The sequence below is a fragment of the Pristiophorus japonicus genome, chromosome 6 (genome assembly GCF_044704955.1).
Source record: "Pristiophorus japonicus isolate sPriJap1 chromosome 6, sPriJap1.hap1, whole genome shotgun sequence".
NCBI classification, from domain to species: domain Eukaryota; kingdom Metazoa; phylum Chordata; class Chondrichthyes; family Pristiophoridae; genus Pristiophorus; species Pristiophorus japonicus.
The window spans coordinates 109,698,200-109,721,188 of record NC_091982.1 but is presented as its reverse complement, the minus strand read 5'-3'; the positions used below and the strand labels follow the sequence as shown (position 1 = coordinate 109,721,188).

The 22,989-nt window shown below is 42.9% G+C and overlaps 1 protein-coding gene across 5 annotated transcripts in view; it reads right to left on the bottom strand.

Annotated features, from left to right (window-relative positions):
- Positions 1–22,989, bottom strand: part of brwd3 (bromodomain and WD repeat domain containing 3) — a 117,738-nt gene that overhangs the window by 60,822 nt on the left and 33,927 nt on the right. For all 5 annotated transcript variants that reach the window (XM_070883114.1, XM_070883115.1, XM_070883116.1 and 2 more), the window contains 6 exons: positions 20,847–21,032; positions 19,285–19,447; positions 17,528–17,621; positions 10,897–11,034; positions 8,528–8,604; positions 2,965–3,136 (listed from right to left, as the gene is read on the bottom strand). In XM_070883114.1, the coding sequence (XP_070739215.1) occupies positions 2,965–3,136; positions 8,528–8,604; positions 10,897–11,034; positions 17,528–17,621; positions 19,285–19,447; positions 20,847–21,032 (830 nt within the window). The remainder of the gene's footprint in view (positions 1–2,964; positions 3,137–8,527; positions 8,605–10,896; positions 11,035–17,527; positions 17,622–19,284; positions 19,448–20,846; positions 21,033–22,989) is intronic.

Here is a 22,989-nt window from a genome sequence, read left to right as displayed (position 1 = left end):
GAGGCTATTCGGCCAGGGCTAAGGGCTGCATGCTTCGGGCCCCTCCCACACAGTTTTGGGCATCTGGAGCTACTGCACATGCGCGCCCACTGTAGCGCGCATGTGCAGAGGTCCTGGCACTGTTTTCAGCACAGGGACCTAGCTCCGCCCCCTACAGCTTGTGCTGCGCCGCGCCGAGGGCCAGAGGACCAGCAGGGAGCCGGAGAATCTGTAAGTTTTTTTTAGACGCACTTTGTGGCGCGAAAAACGGGCGTCCAGGTCGGGGCTGCGCAGTTCTAGGCGCGGCCTGAAACTTGGGCCCATCATGTTAGCATCCACAGGTTATACGGAATGAGAGCAAGAAATGAGTCAACTCATCTTAGCCTGTACATGCAGCAATATCCACACAAATTTTTTTACAGTTATGTATCTAGCCTTAATATGTCACTGTAAAACAGGTATACTCTTTGTCAACAGGCGAAAGATACAAAACAACATCATCTCTAAGCATACTCTTCAGAACCCAAACAAATCGGGAGACATGTTAAGAATTTCACAAGCCTGCGCTAGACAGTCGCTCAAGTTCAGTCCTACAAAGCCCACTTTAGTAGGTGGATCAAATGCTCCCGACAATGAGAAGATTACTGTTCAGTATCCGTTTAAACAATAGCCTGGCCCAAGAATGATAACACAGGCCCCTTGTTGGGTGTACTAGGGTCTCGCACATGCTGACACATGTCCTTCTGTCTTTACGGAATGCAGACTGAGATGCCCTCTAATGAGACGAGGCTGCTTGTATGCCAAAGTTGTTAACTTTACACAGAGTACATAAAATGGATTGACGGGTTTTCCAATGCGATACATCTACTTCCCATCACTTCTTGCACCATAACGGATTATACATGTTCATACATAAGAACCATAAGAAATAGGAACAGGAGTAGGCCATATGGCCCCTCGAGCCTGCTCTGCCATTCAATAAGATCATTTCTGAGACAGAGAGAGACACAGCGAGAGAGAGAGAGACACAGCGAGAGAGAGAGAGAGCGCGAGAGCGAGACACAGCGAGAGACATAGCGAGAGAGAGAGACACAGCGAGAGAGAGAGACACAGCGAGAGAGAGAGAGACAGACACAGCGAGAGAGAGAGAGAGAGAGAGAGAGAGAGAGAGAGAGAGACACAGCGAGAGAGAGAGAGACACAGCGAGAGAGAGAGACACAGCGAGAGAGAGAGAGAGAGAGAGAGAGAGAGAGAGAGACACAGCGAGAGAGAGAGAGAGAGCGAGAGAGAGAGAGAGAGAGAGAGAGAGAGACAGCGAGAGCGAGAGAGACAGCGAGAGCGAGAGAGACAGAGAGAGAGACAGAGACAGAGAGACACACAGACAAATAGACAGAGACAGACAAAGAAAAGATTATCCTCTGACCCTGCCTGCAACTGGTCCACTGAGCTGCCAAATCATTGGGCTCAAATTTGGCCCACCCTTTTTTTCGGCGCACTAACCAGAGATGCGCCGACTTTGTGGGCTGAAAACGGCGCCAAAATATCTCCCCCGATTCTGGCCGCTGTATTGCCTCTCCTGGGGCTTGGCATGGCGTGGCCAGTCGATTGGGGGGGCGGAGCTAGGGCCCTGCACCAAAAACAGTGCCGGCAGCTCTCCACATGCGCATTGGAGTGTGCGTGCATGCACAGTAGTTCCTGCCCCCAGCCTCTGTGTGCGTGCTACAGCATGGGTCCCACCCTTATCCCGGGCCGAGTGGCCTCCCGCACAAGCTGACCCGCTGCCTTCCCGGGCTAGAATGCCACAACAAGCAGGTTGATGCGGGGCCCAAGCCAGGGCGAGGAGTTTTGATCGGGGGGCGGGGGGTGGGGGTGAGAATAACTGTGTAGCCAGTAATTTTAGTGAGCTTCCTCGAGACTTTCCTTAACCCTGTTGATTAAAATACTTTCCTAACCAAGTTAATAGAAAATACTTTTAAATGCATCATAATCAATTCTTGAACATAAGATTTGGTGGAATAATTTTGCGTGAATTTTCAAAATATTTAAAAGCATAAAACAAACAGTAAATTTCCTGGCTATATGGTATAAAATAGTTCTATGATGGTGGGTGAGCTTAGGCGGCTGGGAGAACATAAGAATTACGAGCATGAGGTACTTCTATTTTTTATTTGGATATTTTGAAAAAATTATGTTTATTATGTTTTGTCTCTTTACTTCTTTTATTTTTGCAGTTTAAGCTTCCATGAATACTTCTGTTGTATAGTAAATTAACTTCGCAAAGTTTATCATATGATGTCCTGTAAAGCTGTTTGATCCTATTCACATTCTTTAGTCGTCATTAAGTTCTGTTGGACTCCAATGTACCTGCCTGCGCTGATTTCTTAACTCTCCGCAAGGGTTTTCTGTGCGGCCACAAGTGGCCACATACGCTATCCTAAGTTAGTTTGGAGCAACTATTAGCTGTCCAAAGTGGCCTAAATGGGCGTAGGTGGCTGGAAATGCCCCCTTTTGAAAAAAAACTAAAGTAAAAAAAAATCCCAACTAACTCACTGACACTGGTGCAAATTTAATGTGCAAAATGGGGATTTTTAAGATACTCCAAAAAAATCAAGTTGCTCCAAAAAAAAGAGCAACTCCTGGGCAATTTTGAGCCCAATGTTACCAGCTTGAACAAAATTCAACCTCTTGGCATGGAAGCTTGCAGCATCTGCAAGACATTCAGGTAGGCTCCTGCCAGACATAATTAATAAAAACTATTCTATTTTAAATTCAAGCGATATCTGGAACCTTCCCTAAACAACCTTCATTTCAAAATTGATACAACCTGCAAAAGAACCATCGTACTCAACATTCCAAATGTTTTATAGAACTCTGAGTGATCTGTTGTAAACTGAATCTTGTATCAGCAACATAAGTTAATCAATTAATAAATCCCTTCCAGGTCATATAGATAAAAATCCCAAAACGTTACACACATTCTTGTACCTTTTGCTTGGACAATTTGGATTTCTTGCGTTTTACGGCCAATCTTTCTCCTATCTTCTCATCTTCAGAGCTGCTGCTATTGTGCCGTACTGTTCGTCTCACCAATCGCTTGGGTGGTTGGAGGTTAATACCTGCATCTGCCGTCCAATCTGAATACTCACTTGATGAATCACTAAATTTTGAATGTTGGGAGAAGGGAAATTTAAGCTTTTAAGATCAACATTCAGACTTTGGCTCCAATAAGAGACAGTTGATAACTGATCTTACTGTTATTTCCTGAAACAATGCCTCCGATTGCAAAGAAGCAGCTTTAAACCAGAAAGGTGTTAAGCACAAGAATTATTTCCACAGCACCATCAAAGGCCATTATAGCGGAAAGAAACTCTGGAGGTTGTGAATGCTGAAGTATTTCCCTCAAAAAAGGGACACATATCTCTTGCCCCTTCTCTTCCTACTCTGCTGCACAGAAGGGCGGGAAAAAGAGTGGGAGAGCTGTAGTGATAGGGGACTCTATTGTAAGGGAAATAGATAGGAGTTTCTGCGGCCTCAACCGAGACTCCAGGATGGTACGTTGCCTCCCTGGTGCAAGGGTCAAGGATGTCTTGGAGCGGCTGCAGAGCATTCTGGAGAGGGAGAGTGAACAGCCAGTTGACGTGGTACATGTAGGTACCAATGATATAGGTAAGAAGCGGGAAGAGGTCCTACAAGCTGAATTTAGGGAGCTAGGAGTTAAATTAAAAAGTAGGACCTCAAAGGTAGCAATCTCTAATCAGAGTAGAGGAAGCAGGATAGTTAGAATAAATATGTGGTTTGAGCAGTGGTGCAAGAGGGAGGGATTCAAATTCCTGGGACATTGGAACCAGTTCTGGGGGGAAGTGGGACCTGTACAAAAGGGACGCTTTGCACTTGGGCAGGACTGGAACTGATGTCCTGGGGCTAACATTTGCTAATGCAGTTCGGGAGTGTTTAAACTAATATGGCAGGGGGATGGGAACCTATGCAGCGAGACAGGGTGAAGTAATATGGAGTCAGAAACAGATGGTAGAAAGGTAAAAAGCAATAGTGGAAGGCCGAGTAAACAAAGGCAAAAAACAAAATGGGTCACACTACATCATAATTCTAAAAGGACAAAGGGTGTTTAAAAAAAAAGCCTGAAGGCTTTGTGTCTTAATGCAAGGAGTATCCGTAATAAGGTGGTTGAATTAACTGTGCAAATAGATGTTAACAGATATGATGTGATTGGGATTACAGAGACGTGGCTCCAGGATGATCAGGGCTGGGAACTCAACATCCATGGGTATTCAACATTCAGGAAGGATAGAATAAAAGGAAAAGGAGGTGGGGTAGCATTGCTGGTTAAAGAGATTAATGCAATAGTTAGGAAGGACATTAGCTTGGATGATGTGGAATATATATGGGTAGAGCTGCAGAACACCAAAAGGGCAAAAGACGCTAGTGGGAGTTGTGTACAGACCTCCCAACAGTAGTAGTGATGTTGGGGAGGGCATCAAACAGGAAATTAGGGGTGCATGCAATAAAGGTGCAGCAGTTATCATGGGTGACTTTAATATGCATATAGATTGGGCTAATCAAACTGGAAGCAATACGGTGGAGGAGGATTTCGTGGAGTGCATAAGGGATGGCTTGCGAGACCAATATGTCGAGGAACCAACTATGGGGAGGCCATCTTAGACTGGGTGTTGTATAATGAGAGAAGATTAATTAACAATCTCATTGTGCAAGGCGCCTTGGGGAAGAGTGACCATAATATGGTGGAATTCTAAATTAGGATGGAGAATGAAACAGTTAATTCAGAGACCATGGTCCAGAACTTAAAGAAGGGTAACATTGAAGGTATGAGGCGTGAATTGGCTAGGATAGATTGGCGAATGATACTTAAGGGGTTGACAGTGGATGGGCAATGGTAGACATTTAGAGACCGCATGGATGAAGTACAACAATTGTACATCCCTGTCTGGCGTAAAAATAAAAAAGGGAAGGTGGCTCAACCGTGGCTATCAAGGGAAATCAGGGATAGTATTAAAGCCAAGGAAGTGGCATACAAATTGGCCAGAAATAGCAGTGAACACGGGGACTGGGAGAAATTTAGAAATCAGCAGAGGAGGACAAAGGGTTTGATTAGGGCAGGGAAAATGCAGTACGAGAGGAAGTTTGCAGGGAACATCAAGACGGACTGCAAAAGCTTCTATAGATATGTAAAGAGAAAAAGGTTAGTAAAGACAAACGTAGGTCCCCTGCAGTCAGAATCAGGGGAAGTCATAACGGGGAACAAAGAAATGGCAGACCAATTGAACAAGTACTTTGGTTCGGTATTCACTAAGGAGAACACAAATAATCTTCCGGATATAAAAGGGGTCAGAGGGTCTAGTAAGAAGGAGGAACTGAGGGAAATCCTTATTAGTCGGGAAATTGTGTTGGGGAAATTGATGGGATTGAAGGCCGATAAATCCCCAGGGCCTGATGGACTGCATCCCAGCGTATTTAAGGAGTTGGCCTTGGAAATAGCGGATGCATTGACAGTCATTTTCCAACATTCCATAGACTCTGGATCAGTTCCTATGGAGTGGAGGGTAGCAAATGTAACCCCACTTTTTAAAAAAGGAGGGAGAGAGAAAAAACAGGGAATTATAGACCGGTCAGCCTGACATCGGTAGTGGGTAAAATGATGGAATCAATTATTAAGGATGTCATAGCAGCGCATTTGGAAAGAGGTGACATGATAGGTCCAAGTCAGCATGGATTTGTGAAAGGGAAATCATGCTTGACAAATCTTCTGGAATTTTTTTTGAGGATGTTTCCAGTAGAGTGGACAAGGGAGAACCAGCTGATGTGGTGGATTTCGACTTTCAGAAGGCCTTCGACAAGGTCCCACACAAAAGATTAATGTGCAAAGTTAAAGCACATGGGATTGGGGGTAGTGTGCTGACGTGGATTGAGAACTGGTTGGCAGACAGGAAGCAAAGAGTAGGAGTAAATGGGTACTTTTCAGAATGGCAGGCAGTGACTAGTGGGGTATCGTAAGGTTTTGTGCTGGGGTCCCAGCTGTTTACATTGTACATTAATGATTTAGACGAGGGGATTAAATGTAGTATCTCCAAATTTGCAGATGACACTACGTTGGATGGCAGTGTGAGCTGCGAGGAGGATGCTGAGGCTGCAGAGTTACTTGGATAGGTTAGGTGAGTGGGCAAATGCATGGCAGATGAAGTATAATGTGGATCAATGTGAGGTTATCCACTTTGGTGGTAAAAACAGAGAGACAGACTATTATCTGAATGGTGACAGATTAGGAAAAGGGGAGGTGCAACGAGACCTGGGTGTCATGGTACATCAGTCATTGAAGGTTGGCATGCAGGTACAGCAGGCGGTTAAGAAAGAAAATGGCATGTTGGCCTTCATAGCGAGGGGATTTGAGTACAGGGGCAGGGAAGTGTTACTACAGTTGTACAGGGCCTTGGTGAGGCCACACCTGGAATATTGTGTACAGTTTTGGTCTCCTAACTTGAGGAAGGACATTCTTGCTATTGAGAGAGTACAGCGAAGGTTCACCAGACTGATTCCCGGGATGGCGGGACTGACATATCAAGAAAGACTGGATCAACTGGGCTTGTATTCACTGGAGTTCAGAAGAATGAGAGGGGATCTCATAGAAACGTTTAAAATTCTGACGGGTTTAGACAGGTTAGATGCAGAAAGAATATTCCCAATGTTGGGGAAGTCCAGAACCAGAGGTCACAGTCTAAGGATAAGGGATAAGCCATTTAGGACCGAGATGAGGAGAAACTTCTTCACCCAGAGAGTGGTGAACCTGTGGAATTCTCTACCACAGGAAGTTGTTGAGGCTAATTCACTAAATATATTCAAAAAGGAGTTAGATATAGTGCTTACTACTAGGGGGATCAAGGGGTATGGCAAGAAAGCAGGAATGGGGTACTGAAGTTGCATGTTCAGCCATGAATTCATTGAATGGCGGTGCAGGTTCCAAGGGCCGAATGGCCTACTCCTACACCTATTTTCTATGTTTCTAAGTTTCTAGCAGGATATAAAAAAATACATTTTCAGGGCTTCCTGCAAGATTTGCTTGAACTCCATTTGTTCAGTAAAGTGGACACACTCCATTGAAGCTATTTAAAAGCTGGGATCAGTCAAATCTTATCTGTTTTCCAATGCTGATTTCCTACTGCAATTTTTAAATTGACCGAGAGATATTTTGTTCTCTCAATATCTCTCCTGATTTAAAAAAATCTAAAATATGTTCGGGACACGTTCGGGATTTGCCTGAAGTAAAAAAAAATGTACCAAAAGTAGACAGGCTTTTGGGGGATACTCTCAACTGATAATTGAATGGAATGGGTCTCTTCACTAATTATCAGAGGAAATGGGGTTTACAAGGTCGCTTCATTTTAAACATTAAATCTGAGACACTGGGGTGACTTATCCAAGGAGTTGCTGAGTCATACACATTAGGAAGGCTTCAGGTTTGATATCGGGTCTGTGCTGAATTAGCTGACCTCAGCAAAAGTAGAATAGACAACTCAACCAGAGAACTCGCTCCTGATCGCTACCCAGCATCTCCTGCTGGAATGTATGGCCATTGAGCAAGATCTGGATTGGGCTCAGCTGTGATGTCCTTTGCCCCAATGGTCCAACAGCCTGCCAACACTCACTGTCAGTATGCATGCATGAATAGTGATTACTTGGATGAAGTAACAGTGGCCAAGTGCCCATTGAACTATACTCCAATAACGATTTAATACTTTTTGGTGGGGGTTGGGAGGGCCACAAATTGGCAGGAAAATTTGACTAAAGCAAAATCGAATCCGGGAGGTGGGCAACACACAGTTGGAGGAATGTACTTATTTTTTGGAGAAAAGAACTCGTCAAGTACTAACTGGAAAAATGGTTTTAAAATCTAAAATAATTTTCAGAGAGCTCAGCAGATCTAGTGTGAAACACAATAGAGGCTTAAAAACAAAAGAAAAGCAAATGAGAAAAAGTAAAAGAAGCAGTGAACTTACATATGCACATTGCCAGCATTATATCCCATTTCAGGAAAGTGTTACAGCACTTATGCCTCTCTGAAAAATTACACTATAAAAGTTGTTTTTAAAATGAATACGTTTCGAATATCCTTGGTGTGTAAGAACTTGTAAACTTAGTACTGATATACAGAAAAAGTTCTTAAATTCTAGCTGTGCACATACGTTCATTAGTGTGGTTCAATTAACTTCAACATTATAGTGATTGAAAGCCAGTACACCATGTTTTCGTCAGCACAATTGCATTACTAAGACTTCCACAATGTTTGGTTGAAGGAAATCTTCAAAATCTGGAAGAAAACTCTAGACTATATTATAACTACTTTTGTGATTGTTGAAGTATTGATGATTTCATAGTTAACACAATATCTAGGAGACCTCTCTACAAAATAGGTTGGGGATGGGTGGATTGCAATACACAGGAAAGGCCAGTTGAATTATGTACATAAATTTGAGTTACTATTTGCACTCCAATGGCAGAATGCAAAACAAAGGCTTCCTACCTGGAACTGCTCTCACTCTGCCACTCTTCTTCAGCCTCATCAGATGACCCATCACTTCCATCTATTGTCTCCATTTCCTGCTTGCCATAAGAAGCGAAGTATTAAAAAAAATTATACTAGTGGTCATGAAGTTATTTTACCTGTGGAGTTTGAGCAAGGGAAAGGTGAAGCCCCAAAATGAGAAGCTACAATGTCATCAAACACCATCTCAATCAATGTGCTAATGGAAACAACTTTGAACGAAGTCCCAATGACATTTGCATCCTCGTCCCAGAGGGCTCACTGGCAAGTGATCAAACATCAGATACCAAAGCCTTTGCTCACCACTTGCAATGCAATGGTTTTAAGCCCGAGCTTCTAATTTGTGAAAGATCTTGTTTTTTTTTGTCCCAGTCATAGACAATATGGAGCCTCCCAGTGACAAAAAGGGATCTTTGTCTGTACTGAATTTTTAAACTTGTAATGTGTGTTGCTGGAAACATCACAACCTTAAAATCAGAGCTAGGCCATTCAGGGGTCATGTCAAGGGGCACTTCTTCACACGGAGGGAAATGGAAATCTGAAAAACTTTGCCCCAAAAAGCTGTTGAAGCTAGGTCATTTGGAAATTTCAAAACAGAGATTGATAGATTTTTGTTAGGCATGGGTTACGGAACCCAGGCAGGAAGATGGAGATAAAATGCAGATCAGCCTGATATAATTGAATGGCAAATCAGACTCGAGGGGCTGAAAGGTCTACTCCTGTTCCTATGTTAGGGATTAACACCAAAGGTTGCACATTTCTCAATAGAAAAGCCATCAACTCAGACTATCCATTCAATATTGATGGCTGGCAGCTGACAAGGTAACTGAGAGAAGCAGTCATCTATTGTCTTTTGTTTCGTTACAACTTCAAAGGGCTTGGATCAGATTTCTGTGAGTAAGCATGTTTGCAGTGATATTCCCAAGATAACCCGACACAGATCAAAGCATCACCTGAACTTGTGTGTTTGATTGACTGCTGTGTTTTAAAATCTTTGAGAAAGGGACAGGTCACTGATTGACAGTTTGGTGGCCCAGAGTCTCCAATTACAAGTTTATAATATTGCATATGCATTAATTGCACAGTAACTTGAAATTACTATAAGATTTACATCTGCCACATAAAAAGGAGGCTCATGATAAATGTCAGGTTCATAATATATAATAGTTAAGAATCAAGCAGAATACTAAAAATGCAGATGAGAAATGAAAACAGAAATGAGGGACAAAGAGAATGTATGAGAAAAGATTAGAGGGCAACATAAAAGGGAACACTAATGTATTAAATAGTCAACGGAAAGGTGGGGCCAATTAAGGACCAAAAAAGAAATCTTGTGGAGGGAGCGCGCATGGCTGAGGTACTAAATAAGTACTTTGCATCTGTCTTCACTAAAGAGGATGCTGCCAATGTCACAGTAAAGGAGGAGGCAATAGAGAAATTGGATAGGATAGAAAGAGAGACACGGCTGGCAGAGCTCAAAGTAGAAAAGTCACCAAGTCCGGATAGGGTGCATCCTCGGTTGCTGATAAGGATGGAAATAGTGGAGGCTTTGGCAAGAATATTACAACAATTTGGCAACAATTATCCAAGGATATAAGAGGACTGAAAGATTGCAAATGCTATACCCCTGTTCAAAAAAAGAGGGAGATAAATCAGGTAACTACAGGCCAGTCAGCCTAACGTTGGTGGTGGGGAAACTTCCAAGAGATCATGGCATGGATAGTAACAGGGGCGGGTTACATCGGTGGGGGCGGGGTGACAGAGTGTACACCTTTTGTACTTGACAGGTTCCCCACCCAGAAGTCAGCCTGATTGACAGGCCTGGCTTCCAGTTGGGCATGGAGGACTCCGGAGCAGGCTGCAGGAAAACGTAGGTCTGATCCCCAACCAGGAGGTAGGGGAAGGGGCGTGGGCCCAGGGGTCTTTGTATGTTTGTATGGGGTAGGAAGGCGGGGTGAGCTTGTGGGCCAGGGAGACGTACTCCTGCTCTTCCTGGCCCATAAGCAGTGCTGTAAAGGCACTTACCTTCTTCCCGAGGCTGTCCTCACCTCTCTTCAGCTGCTGAGCCTGGGAAACCCGACCAGCTACTGTAAAACCTGCAAAGCAGGTTAAATTCGAGTAACTTTCAAAAGAGAATTGGATAAAGAGGTGAAAAAGAAAAAACTGCAGGGCTATAGGGAATGTGCAGGGGAATGGGACTAATTAGATAGCTCTTTCAAAGTGCTGGCACAGATACAATGGGCCGAATAGCCTCCTTCTGTGCTGCAAGATTCTTTGATTCTATAAGTGAAGCATGAGTATTTGCCATAGGATTTACAAAAGCCCAATTAAAGTCCATAGTTACTGACCTCTGAAGAATTATTAGGTTCCTCCATTCGACGAATATTGCGAGTACGACGTTCCACAGTCGAACGTGTTTGGTAAAAATGTTGGTTACGGCGTTGAGTCCGCCTCCCTGAGCGTTGAAAATAATCCTGACCATCGCTCTACAAAGTAATGAATAAATTTCCCATTACATTATGGCATAATAATTAATTTAATGTGTTATATCCTCAATATACATATCCTCAAGTCCCCAACCAGTCACCTTGACGAGCTATTTTCTAGATATCAATATAGTAAATTTCAGATACTGAGCAGCATCACTATTTTAGTCCATGCTGAAATGCTGTGATGTGCAAATTCCAGGATAATCATATGACTCAGTCTCATTGCTTCTGTCGTAACTAGGTTAAGAATCACAGCTAAATGGCATAAGAGTCAAGCATTCAATAAATCCTTTATTTCACCTGGACAATTTTTAATATAAAAAGACCAGTTTTATTATACTTGTGCCAAAATGTGAATATTTGTGTTTTTCAAGTATCTATTTAATATATGCACTTCCCAACAATTTTTTTCATTATAAATTCCAATCTCTACATTTATAATGCATGCTGCTCATGTAAACTGATTATTCCCTCCTGCAGTTGAGGCATGACTGTACAGCACTGGTGAAACGGTGTCATTACAGTGTGACTTGTTGGCAAAGCTGGTTACCATTATAAATGAAGACAGGAAATTATAATGCAAAAATAAAAATGACAATGTATGACTTTAAAATGGGGACTGAAATGTATGTGGGAACCCTGGTCCCCTGCTTCACGTTAAGACTACACTTGGTTTTGACTCCTCGTATGTATCACCATAAGAGATCAACCAGCATATTATTAAAATCATATGTCCCTTCACCTGTAAACATTTCTACAGAGTTTAAATGTTAACTGTGTCCATAGCTTGCTGTAATTGAACGTGAAACCTATGGATAACATTGTAACCTAAGAGTATCTGCAACGTTCTGGGTAACTTTGTTATGTATGTCACACTGTGCAATTCAAGCACTGGATCAACTTTGAAGCCTCATTTTTTTCCACCTTTTTTCTTCTGGTTTTAGGGAAAATATTGTATGATTCCACAGATCAAACCTACTCACTTTAAATAATAAATATATTTTTTAATGAGAACATTAATTTTTGTGGGCCATCAAGGGTACCGTCTTGCGATGCTCTCTCCCCCACAGGTCGTCACCCAACAGCTGAGGCTCGCACTACCCAGGTCTGCCTCGCCACTCCACCTAGTTTGTTGCTAGCTGTCCTCATTGGCCTCTGGCTCCCAACCTATGCTCCATGTGCAGCTGAGCAAGTCTCTGGCCTGTTCCTGGCCTGCAGTGCTCCAAACCTGCACTCTGCGTTCTCAGGTGCCTTTGATCTCTATGCTGTATTGACCCACAAAAAAAATCCTTATTGTATTTTTTTAATTTCTTGCGGCTAGTGTCTCCTCATTCACACCTGCATATATGCATTTGCATTTATATAGTGTCTTTAACATAGTAAAACGGCCCAAGGCACTTAACAGGAGCGCTGCTCCAACCCCCAACCCCCCACCCCGGCCTCTCATTATTCCCCAACTGGTTACAATTCTCTACCTTCCCATCAACCCTGCCCTTCCTCCTCTCTCCCCCACCCCACTCTGCAGCCTCTAACCTTGCTCTATTTCCCCCTTTGCACCCTAACCACGTTCTACCTTCCCCACCCTCTAACTTGACTACATTTCCCCCATCTTACGCCTGAAGTGCATTCTACCTGCCCTCCCTGCCGCTAACCAATCTACTTTCAATTCCCTTATCCCACTCTACCTCCCTCTGACTTCTTCCGCCCTCCAGTATTACAGTTCTCCCTTGACATTGGATCAATTATTCCTCTAGCCTTGCATGGCTTCAAAAGTGGACTTAGTTTTGGCTCTCCAACGCATTGGAAGATCAACTACTAACTTAAAAATAATCATACAATTCTTTTAAAGAAAAGGATTCACACATTCCTAACCTATACTGTAGTTATTTAAAAGTCAAAGACTTGGAATTTAAGATACATGGCTCCTCGTTATGCTCCTCTCTGGGTTCTTACCCACTTGAGGTATCAAACAGCCCCATAGCCATTTGAGAGTCAGAATGGCCATCTGTATCAGCCCAATGAATCAACACTTTTCTTTAAAAGGTATGTTCGGCAACACTGGCTTTGACAGATAACACTTATCCTGCCAAAAGCAGTTCGTGTGACCTGCAACTGAATGTACATTACTTCCAAGAAAGGGGAAATATCTCAGTTTGCAGTGCACATTGAGGTGAAGAGGAGTGGTGTTGAGGATGGAGAAATCTGTGCCTTTAGTTATCACTAAGGTAGTTACGAAAAACTGATAAAGTACCAATCATAGCTCCAACAGGGAGCTTCAATTCAGACTCTATACCATTGCAGTATCAGATGTGAAAATCTGGGAGATATCAAATTCTAAAAGATCCCAATACCTTCCCAATCCTTGAACTCATACCAAACATGACTAAGCAGAGGTTTTCAATTTGGATTGTGCTGAATTCTTTAACTGACGTTTAAATTCCTTGAGCTGCATTCCTGAGTGTGTTTATACCAGTAGTTGTCAAACTTTTCTGTACCCTCTGCAAATATTGACACATTCCCAAAGACCCATCCTGAAAATACTCACTTCGGAGGACCATTTGTTCTAACTTTTGAAAAGGAAGGGTGAGCTACTCAAAGGAAAACTGTGTCAATGTCAAAAGCAATTGCTCATTAGTATACAGCAACAGAAATAATGTGCTGCTACATCAACAAGAAAGAACATTCAGAAATTTGATCACAGATAGTTAGAAATCTGATTATCTCAGGCACCCGCCAAGATCCAGAGCCCCAGAATGAACACCTATGCCTTTTGAGCATCAATTGAAGCGAACATATCCTGAGAGGTCTCCTTTCTGTTAATTCACAACAAGCCCTTCTGCTTACTTGGAACAAAATGCTTGTTTTTGGAAATTTTGCAATGTCAGAAGACAATGCAGGCACTTTTCATGGGTTTCTGCCACTGGAAAAAACCTTGGGCGAAGATATACAGATCATTAATTCAGGAGCTAGCATAAACTAATTGTTGAACAAAATTGAAATGTATTTACCGATGTGATGGGCAGTCTGTGCAAGGCTTTATCAATGAATGTAAAATATGAAAAATGTGCATACTATTCAAAGTTGGCAGTGACTTCTAAATGTTGAAACTTAATAAAGACACTTAAACCTCACAAAAGCTATACAGAATGGTGCATTTACTTTCTTATCACAAACAAGCAAGTGAGAAAAAGATTAAAAGTGGATACATTTTTTCTTTCCTTGTCAAGAACAGAAAGAACTGTGGTCAACAATGAAAAAGAACAATGAATGTTTCCACAAAGAGGCACTCTATATACTGCGAGTGAGGAAATCACATGACTTAAAATCTCCAGTATGTCAAACTCTTCAAAAGGGACAGCAAGTGTTTTCCCGCCATTTGGATAACTCTTGATTCTTTCGCAAACAGAGACTGAACAAATGAGGAAGAATGGAAGCTCATTACTTAGCTTCTCACGAGAAGCACGTAGCAATTCCAATACCAAATATTGTATTTAATTCTGGAGTGACCAAAGACATTTGTCTTTTTCACTAAAAACAGTGTCACTGAACCAAGTTAAATTTACCTGTTTTTTTCCCCCCAATTTCAGCACTGTGTTCCACTGCAGGTTAAAAAGATTAAAACTAGATGGAAGACAGACAGTGCAAACTCTCTATCAGATGTAATGAAATGTGACTGAAGGAAATTCAGTATTGGGACATAATTTTCTGTAGCAGGGCATCTAACAGTGTCCACCATTAGTTAGACTTAGACAGTTAGTTAGACAGCATGGCAAATTGATAAAGTGTGAGCTGATAATGTTACTGCGAGGGATAAACGGCATCTGGGACTAGAGGGAACACGGCAAGCGACTGTGTATCTCATTAACCAATTAGATTGAAGTTCTGTGAAATTAACAGCTCAAGGACTGAGAAAGAAGTGTAAATTAGAATGGATGAATTCAATCAAATCAGGTACAGAAAGATAAAGAGAGAGAGAGAAAGAAAGATTGGATTGAGAGAGAGAGAGAGAGAGACAGACATTTTTTTTTTTAAATTCAATTTAAAATGTTTCATTTTTATAATCTCCAACAATTGAAACCTGAAGGAATGAGACTCCACACTTGTAATAGTTAATTTTCAGTGGCCAGAGGGGTTGATGGGCAGAAAGTAACATTCATTGCATCATTAAAATGGTGCTTAGACCAAAATGGACATGACTTAACTTCCTGTGGCGAGTTTAGTTCATATCTACCGAGCAAATACAAGTAACTTCATGCCATTCAATGCATTTCAATGGTTAGGTGAAATGTTATTTTCGCACAGCTAACAGTGGAGCAGCGCATCTTGGACAGCAACTTTTGGATTTCCGCGTTTAAACATGCACCTGCCCCTCGCCTGAAGTTGCTGTCCCGTTTGCGCATAAGTATCAGCGAACGCCATTAACCTCAATTATTTTGACAGCAAATTCTGGCTAATATTTATCATTAAGCACAAGTCCAATATGTTGGCCTGATTTCAAGCATTTGAATCTCAAGTACACTTCAAGTTTATAAAACATACACTTTATCAGTAAAAGTGGAATGCTAGTGTTAACCTTCACAAAGCACCAGAAGTGTTAAAGCTGTAAATTTAAATATAAGATTATCAATAACCAACCCTTTCTCTCTCCCATTGATCAGCTACTGTAGATTTTTGCCCACCATATCCAAAATATTTTGCCAGTCTGTAAAAACAGCACATTCACAATGTCAAAAATCATAGAATTTACAGCGAACAAGTAGGTGATTCCATCCACCTATGCTGGCTCTTCAAGAGATATTTACTTAGGCCTATTCCTCCTACCAATGGGCCCAAGTTTCCACATGATTCACGCCTGATTTTTAGGAGCAACTGGTGGAGAACGGACTATTTTAGAAAATCGCAATTCTCCACATTTTTTTTTCTGCAGTTCTAGTCAGGTAGAACAGTTCTAGTTTAGAACAGAATTTTTTCTTCAAAAGGGGGCGTGTCCGGCCACTGACGCCTGATTTGAAAGTTTCCACAGTGAAAATGTACTCCAAACTAAAGTAGAATGGAGCCAGTGAAGATTTTTGCAGAACTGAAAAAACCTGTTCTACACATTAAAAAAATCAGGCGCAGGTTACAAATTAGGCGTCCAGAACGAGGTGGGGGGGGGGGGGGAGGGAACTCATTAAATTCGCCAATAAATCCTTATTTATACTTCTACAAATAAATCCAACCTGAATAAACATTTATAAGCCACGAAAAGATTAAATAAACCATCTTCCTACCTGTGTGAAAGTGCTTCAGCCAGGGAGAATTCTGCAGCCGTTTGTGCCGCTGAGCAGGAGGGGGAAGAGAGAGAGAGGGGGGAGGGAGGGAGAGAGGGGAGAGAGAGAGAGAGAGAGAGAGAGGGGAGAGGGAGAGAGAGAGAGAGAGAGAGAGAGAGAGGGAGGGAGGGAGGGAGGGAGGGAGGGAGGGAGGGAGAGAGAGAGAGAGAGAGAGAGAGAGAGAGAGAGAGAGAGAGAGGAAGGGAGGGAGAGAGGAAGAGAGGGAGAGAGAGAGGAAGAGAGGGAGAGAGAGAGGGGGGGCGTCGGGTCGGGGAACAGGAGCGCGGGTCGGGTCAGTGGGGAGGGGGGGAGCGGGTGTCGGGTCTCGGGTCGGTGCGGGGGAGCGGGTGTCGGGTCTCAGGGCGGGGGGGAGCGGGTCTCGGGTGGGGGGGGGGGGGAGCGGGTCTCGGGTGTCGGGGCGGGGGGGAGCGGGTCTCGGGTCGTCGGGGGGGGGGGGAGCGGGTGTCAGGTCTGGTCGACGGGGGGAGCGAGTGTCGGGTCGGGTCTGGTCAGGCGGGGAGCAAGAGCAGGCCGTGGGAGGAGCCCCAGTGAGGCCATTGGGCCAGGGCTAGGGGCTGCGTGCTTCGGGCCCCTCCCACACAGTTCGGCGCCTGGAGCTACTGCACTTGCGTGCCAACTGTAGCGCGCATGTGCAGAGGTCCCGGCACTGTTTTCAGCGCCGGGACCTGGCTCCGTCCCCCCACAGCTCGTGCTGACTGCGCCAAGTGCCAGAGGCCCTGTAAGTAGGTGCAGACTAACGAGGATTTTTTTAGGCGTCGTTTTAGGCGCGAAAAACGGGCGCCCAGCTCGGAGGGGCGCCCGTTTTTTTTCTTGTGGAAACTTGGGCCCATAGTGTGGAAAGTATTGTGGCAAGGAATGAAATTTAGTGCTCTAATAAATTCACAAATTTTGAATGTTAAATTCTTACATGCTGCCAACAATCATTGGGTCCCCTTAAGCAGTCATGACTGAAAATTCATATTGATTTTATTGTTCCAATTTGTTACTTAAAACCAAGTTACAAAAATAAGTTTCACAGTTGCAGTTGGAAACCTCAATGTCAAGTCCAAAGACACTGCAAATGGATAAAACTGAACATTGATGGCAGAACTTTGCACAATGAGCATTTTTTCTGCTGACCTTCTGTGTTGATCCACCAATGAGCACATTTTTCTGCTTACCTTTTGTGTTGTTTGCAGTGGTTTACGTTTTTTTTCGATTGTGTACAGGTTAATTTCTCCATCGCCTTTACCAAGTCGTAGTTCCTCGTGAAACCTGAACACAGACAAACTCTAATAAGTGGACGACATTCATTTCCATCTGAAAATGTTTATGTACATATTTGCTGTGCGCTCCTAAACTTGTGTGGGTCATGTGCCAAGGAAAATAAAACTGAATCCTGATAAAAGCAGAACTGGTTTGCTAATAAACACTCTGTTCAAATCTGGTTTCAAAACATTAAAAAGTGGCTACATTACATGGATTGTCCAGAGATCAAACAAAAAAAATAGACCTGAAAACCCTTCAAGTAACTCCAAGATGTCAAGGAGAATTTGAGGGACACCACATTAAAATGTCTTGAGTGTTAACACCACAAAGTGGTCTCTAGAAATCTATCCCTCCTGCATAATGGCACATTTATTTTGGTAATTTACCAACCCATTCCAAGAAATAAAAACTTCACCTCTGTACAACACACTAGCCATGATACAAAGAAACATACAGCTACATAAATCTTGAAATGCACAGGCATGGACCAATGGATGTGTATGATACAAGAATGAAGATGATGATCTATCAAATAGTGTCATGAAGACTCAGGAGTGCTGGAGTCAGAAAGAGAGCGAGCGAGCAAGCGAAAGAGAACCTTGCATTGGCAACTTGTCTCAAAAATACTGAACCTCAGGCCTTACTCCAATATTAAAATAAATATATCCTTGAAATCGACAGCAGACAGATTGACTCCTGGATATTACCCATGTATAACTTGCAGTAGCAATGGGCTCAATTTTCCCCAGTGATTTGCGCCGTTTTTTTCTGGCCTAACTTAAAAATCCCCAGTTTCCCCAATCAATTTGCACCAGTGTAACTCATTTATTTATTTATTTTTTTAGGCAAGTTTTTTTTTTCCTTAAAAGGGGGCGTAACCAGCCACCTACGCCAATTCTGGCCATTTAGGGAACTTTGGCCAGCTGATAGTTACTCCATTTCTGCTTAGGCCAGCGTATCTGGCCTCTCGAGAAAACCCTTGCGGAGAGTTAAAGAAATCGGCGCAGGTAAGTAAATCGGAGGCCATTCGGCCTGGGCTAGAGGCAGGAAGCGGGGCAGCCTGGACCGGCACGCACTCGGGACCGGAGAGGCTCGGCGGGGGAGGGAGCAAACTGACCAGCAATCACCCAGGAGCCACAGCGAACCGGCTCTCCTTCTGGCACACACATACACACACACAACTTGCTCTTTAAAATGGCCGATTGCCAACTCGGAGCTCTACCGCGCATGTACGCATTTCAGCCATGTCACGAATGTCAGTTTTTTTCCCCCCGCGCACGCACAGAAGGCCCGGCTACTTTTTCCGGTGCAGACCGCAGGCTCCAACCCCCATGCTGCGCGGCTCCAGATTACAGTGCAAACATCGGGGGAAGTTCGGACATGTTTTTCTGGCATATTTCTGGACTTAAATAAGCCACGCAACTCTGGCAATATGCCAGAAAACGGACTTGGGGAAAATTGAGCCCAATGGAACTAAAGTGCACATCTCTGCTGATGAGCAACATAGGCCAAAGTTAAATGGAAACATACTCTCAAATTTAAATAAAAAGGAGAAAAAGACTTGCATTTCTGTGTCTTAAGTTTTTACAAGCATCTCAAAGTGCTTATGTTCTTATGGAGGCAAATTCTGAAGTACATTTTATGCTAAAATATCCTAACTTAACCCTACCTGCTAATTCCAGGTGGAAGCTCCATTACTACAACCCTTCTGCTCCAAGCCATCAGGTCTCTCTCTGTAGCCATCTGACTCCTCGGGGCATTATTATGCATTTGCCGGACACCTTCAATTTGACCACTCCGTCGAAGTCCAATGTTTGGTGGAGACAGCAAGGCTAAAACATGGAACAGTTCTTTTAAATACATATTTGAAGAAAGTGTGCTAAAATATTCAGTTAGCCGTCTATACAAATGAATTACAGCTGAATAACCCAAGATTTGTATCAACGCATCCACAAAAAATAACTTGGGTTTAAAATGTTGCAAGTTGCCAATTAAAACACATTATCACTAAAATCCCAGTACAGGTTGAATATCCCTTATCCGGAACCCTCGGGACCTGGCCTGTTCTGAATAATTTTTCCGGACGAGGGGTGATCAAGTTAAATCGGATGGTACAGGCACTGAGCAAAGGGATATCGGGACTGGCTGGCTTGGGGTGCGGCAGAGAGATCATGAGGGACGGGCGGTATGTCGCAGGATCAGGCCAGCGATTGCGCGAGTCGGGAGGAAGGACTTCAATTTGTTCATGTCGGAGCTCTGCGCATGCGCCACCAGTTGGCCGGGAATGCTTCCAGACAAGGGGTAGTTCCAGGTAAGGGAAGTTCAACCTGTACTCGTAACCAAGGAAGTTTATTCTGAAACTAGGCTTTACGAATGAGACTGACTGAAGCGAGTTATGTAAAAAAGTATGGCTAACTAATGTGAACTATAAGTTTGCCATTAGCAAAGTTTCACTATTTTAGCAGGTAACATTTAAATTAACAAACGATCACAATATATCCAGGAAATTGAAAACTAAGTAACCACAGAGAAACATGTATGCAAATATTATCTGCCTACCGCCCTCAGGCACTATTCCCTACGAAATTAGATCAGGTACTGTTGATTCCAACTATAAACTATGAATGTAGCTATAAAGCCATACACATCCTTAGTTTTAAATTTGATGAAACTGGATTTAGTAAGATAGACACCACATTAAAAATAACCACATCCTTTTACTCGTGCCAGCAAAATCTAAAACAACAACAACTTGTATTTATATAGCGTCCTTAACGTAGTAAAACGTCCCAAGGCGTTTCACAGGAGACAAAAAATTTGACACCAAGCCACACAAGGAGAAATATGAGCAGGTGACTAAAAGCTTGGTCAAAGAGCTAGGTTTCAAGGAGCGTCTTAAAAAGAGGTAGAGAGGCTGAGAGGTTTAGGCAGGGAATTTCAGAGCTTAGGACCTAAGCAACAGAAGGCATGGCTACCAATGGTTGAGTGATTATAATCAGGGATGCTCAAGAGGTCAGAATTAGAGGAGCGCAGACATCTCAGGAGTTTGAGGGGCTGAAGGAGATTACAGATGTATTATGTTCTACATTACATATTGTCAATGAAATGAGGAATATATATAGATATATATATTTTAAATATCAGTTCTTGCATCTGCTTTCTGTGAATAAGGCATTACAACAGGATAGAATTATGAGCTCTACTATTTTTCATATCTGCAGTGCTACTCACCACTATTCAGAGAGTTTGATCTACTGTAAGGGCCATCCAGTACAGCTGCTCCTTCGTTTCCCTGCCTCAGGTCATGTTCTCGCTGGAGCTCCCTAATAGCGTCATCTAGAACGCTGGGTTCCTGGTCATTCTCATACTGATCATCCGTCTGTTGGCTAATGACCTGCTCCACTACATCACCATCACCTGGAAGAGAACCATAGCCTTTACCTCTTACAGTTCCACTTCAAATACAAGCAAACTTCCTCTTTCCTCCCAAATATAGGAATCATTAAGCAACAGTTTACTGAAGACATGGAACAATCTACTTTGAAACAAAAAAAATATACAACTGACATTACAAATATTTTCAGCTGTCTCTTCAAACTCACAAGAAATTAGTAAAAATAAAAGCGCACATTTTTGGAGGTTGCTCCTGACTTGGGTTAAAAATTGGTTGAGAGGTAAGAGATAGAAAGTGGGGATATAGGGCATGTATTCAGATGTGACAAGTGGTGCTCCTCAGGGATCTGTACAGGGGCCTCAACTTTTCACCGTATTTATCAATGACTTGGAAGAATAGAGAGTTGTATATCCAAGTTTTCAGGACACTAAGTTGGGAGGGACAGTAAGTAGTGGAGATGAGAGCAGGAAGTTGCAAAAGGACATGGACAGATTAAGTGAGTGGGCAAAACTATGGCAAATAGAGTTCAATGTGAGGAAATATAAGGTCATCCATTTTGGATCCAAGAAAGATAAATCGGAGTATTTTCTAAATAGTGAGAAACTAGAAGAGCAAAGAGATTTGGGAGTCCATGTTCACAAATTATTAAAAGCTAGTAGATACAAATAACAATCAGGAAGGCATTGGACTCTGGGGGAATCAACGGATATGGGGATCGGGAAAGAAAGTGGAGTTGAAGTGGAAGATCAGCTATGATCTTATTGAATTGCGGAGCAGGCTCAAAAGGGCCGTATGTCCTACTCCTGCTCCTAATTCTTATGGTTCTGTTCTATTGAGAATGTTGGCCTTTATCTCAAGGGGGGTGGATTACAAAGGGGAGGCAATTATGCTTTAGTTGTACAGAGCCTTGGTCAGACCCCATCTGGAGCACTGCATTCACCTCGGAGTACCATACCTCAGGAAAGATATGTTGGCTTTGAGAGAGGGTGTAAGTGCAGGGCTTAGAGGATTAAGTTATAAGGGCAAGTTGTAAAAACTTAGTTTGTATTCCTTCCAACAACAACTTATATTTATATAGCGACCTTAACAGTGAAACGTCCCAAGATGTTTCACAGGAGTATTATGAGATAAAAATTCGACACCGAGCCACATAAGTAGCAATTAACAAAGGTGACCAAAAGCTTGGTCAAAGAGGTATGTTTTAAGGAGCGTCTTGAAGGAGGAAAGAGAGGTAGAGAGGCGGAGAGGTTTAGGCAGGGCGTTCTGGAGCTTGGGGCCTATGCAACAAAAGCGATTATAATGAGGGATGCTCAAGAGGGCAGAATTAGAGGAGCACAGACATCTTGAGGGGGCTGTGGGGCTATAGGTTATGGGGTAATCTGATTGAGGTGTTTAATATGTTGAAAGGATTTGATACGGCAGATATGGGAAAAACTGTTTCCTCTGGTGAGGGAATCAAGGGGAAGGGTTCATAATCTTAAAATTACAGCTAAGCCATTCAGCAGCAAAATCAAGAAGCATTTTATCACACAAAGGCTAGTATAAATTTGGAACTCTCTCCCCACAACAATGTCCCACTTCACTGTTGATGCTAGGACAATTGGAGCTTTCAATATTGAGATCAATGTTTTGTTGGGTAAGCTTATGAAGGGATATGGAGCAAACGTGGAAAAATGGATTGGAGGTGCAGATCAGCCATGATCTAATTGAATGGTGAAGCAGGCTCGGGGGGCTGAATGTCCTATTCCTGTTCCTAATGATCCTATGTTCTATGATAGGCAAGATCGGCTTTGAACCTTTAATCCCTTTTGTTGTTTTTTATATAGCGACTGCAAAATACAAAAGTTTCAATGAAGAATACAGAGGCATAAATTCTCATACACTGGGAAGATATAACCCACCCAGTCATCATAGGCAGTCCCTCGGAATCGAGGAAGACTTGCTTCCACTCCTGAAGTAAGTTCTTTGGTGGCTGAACAG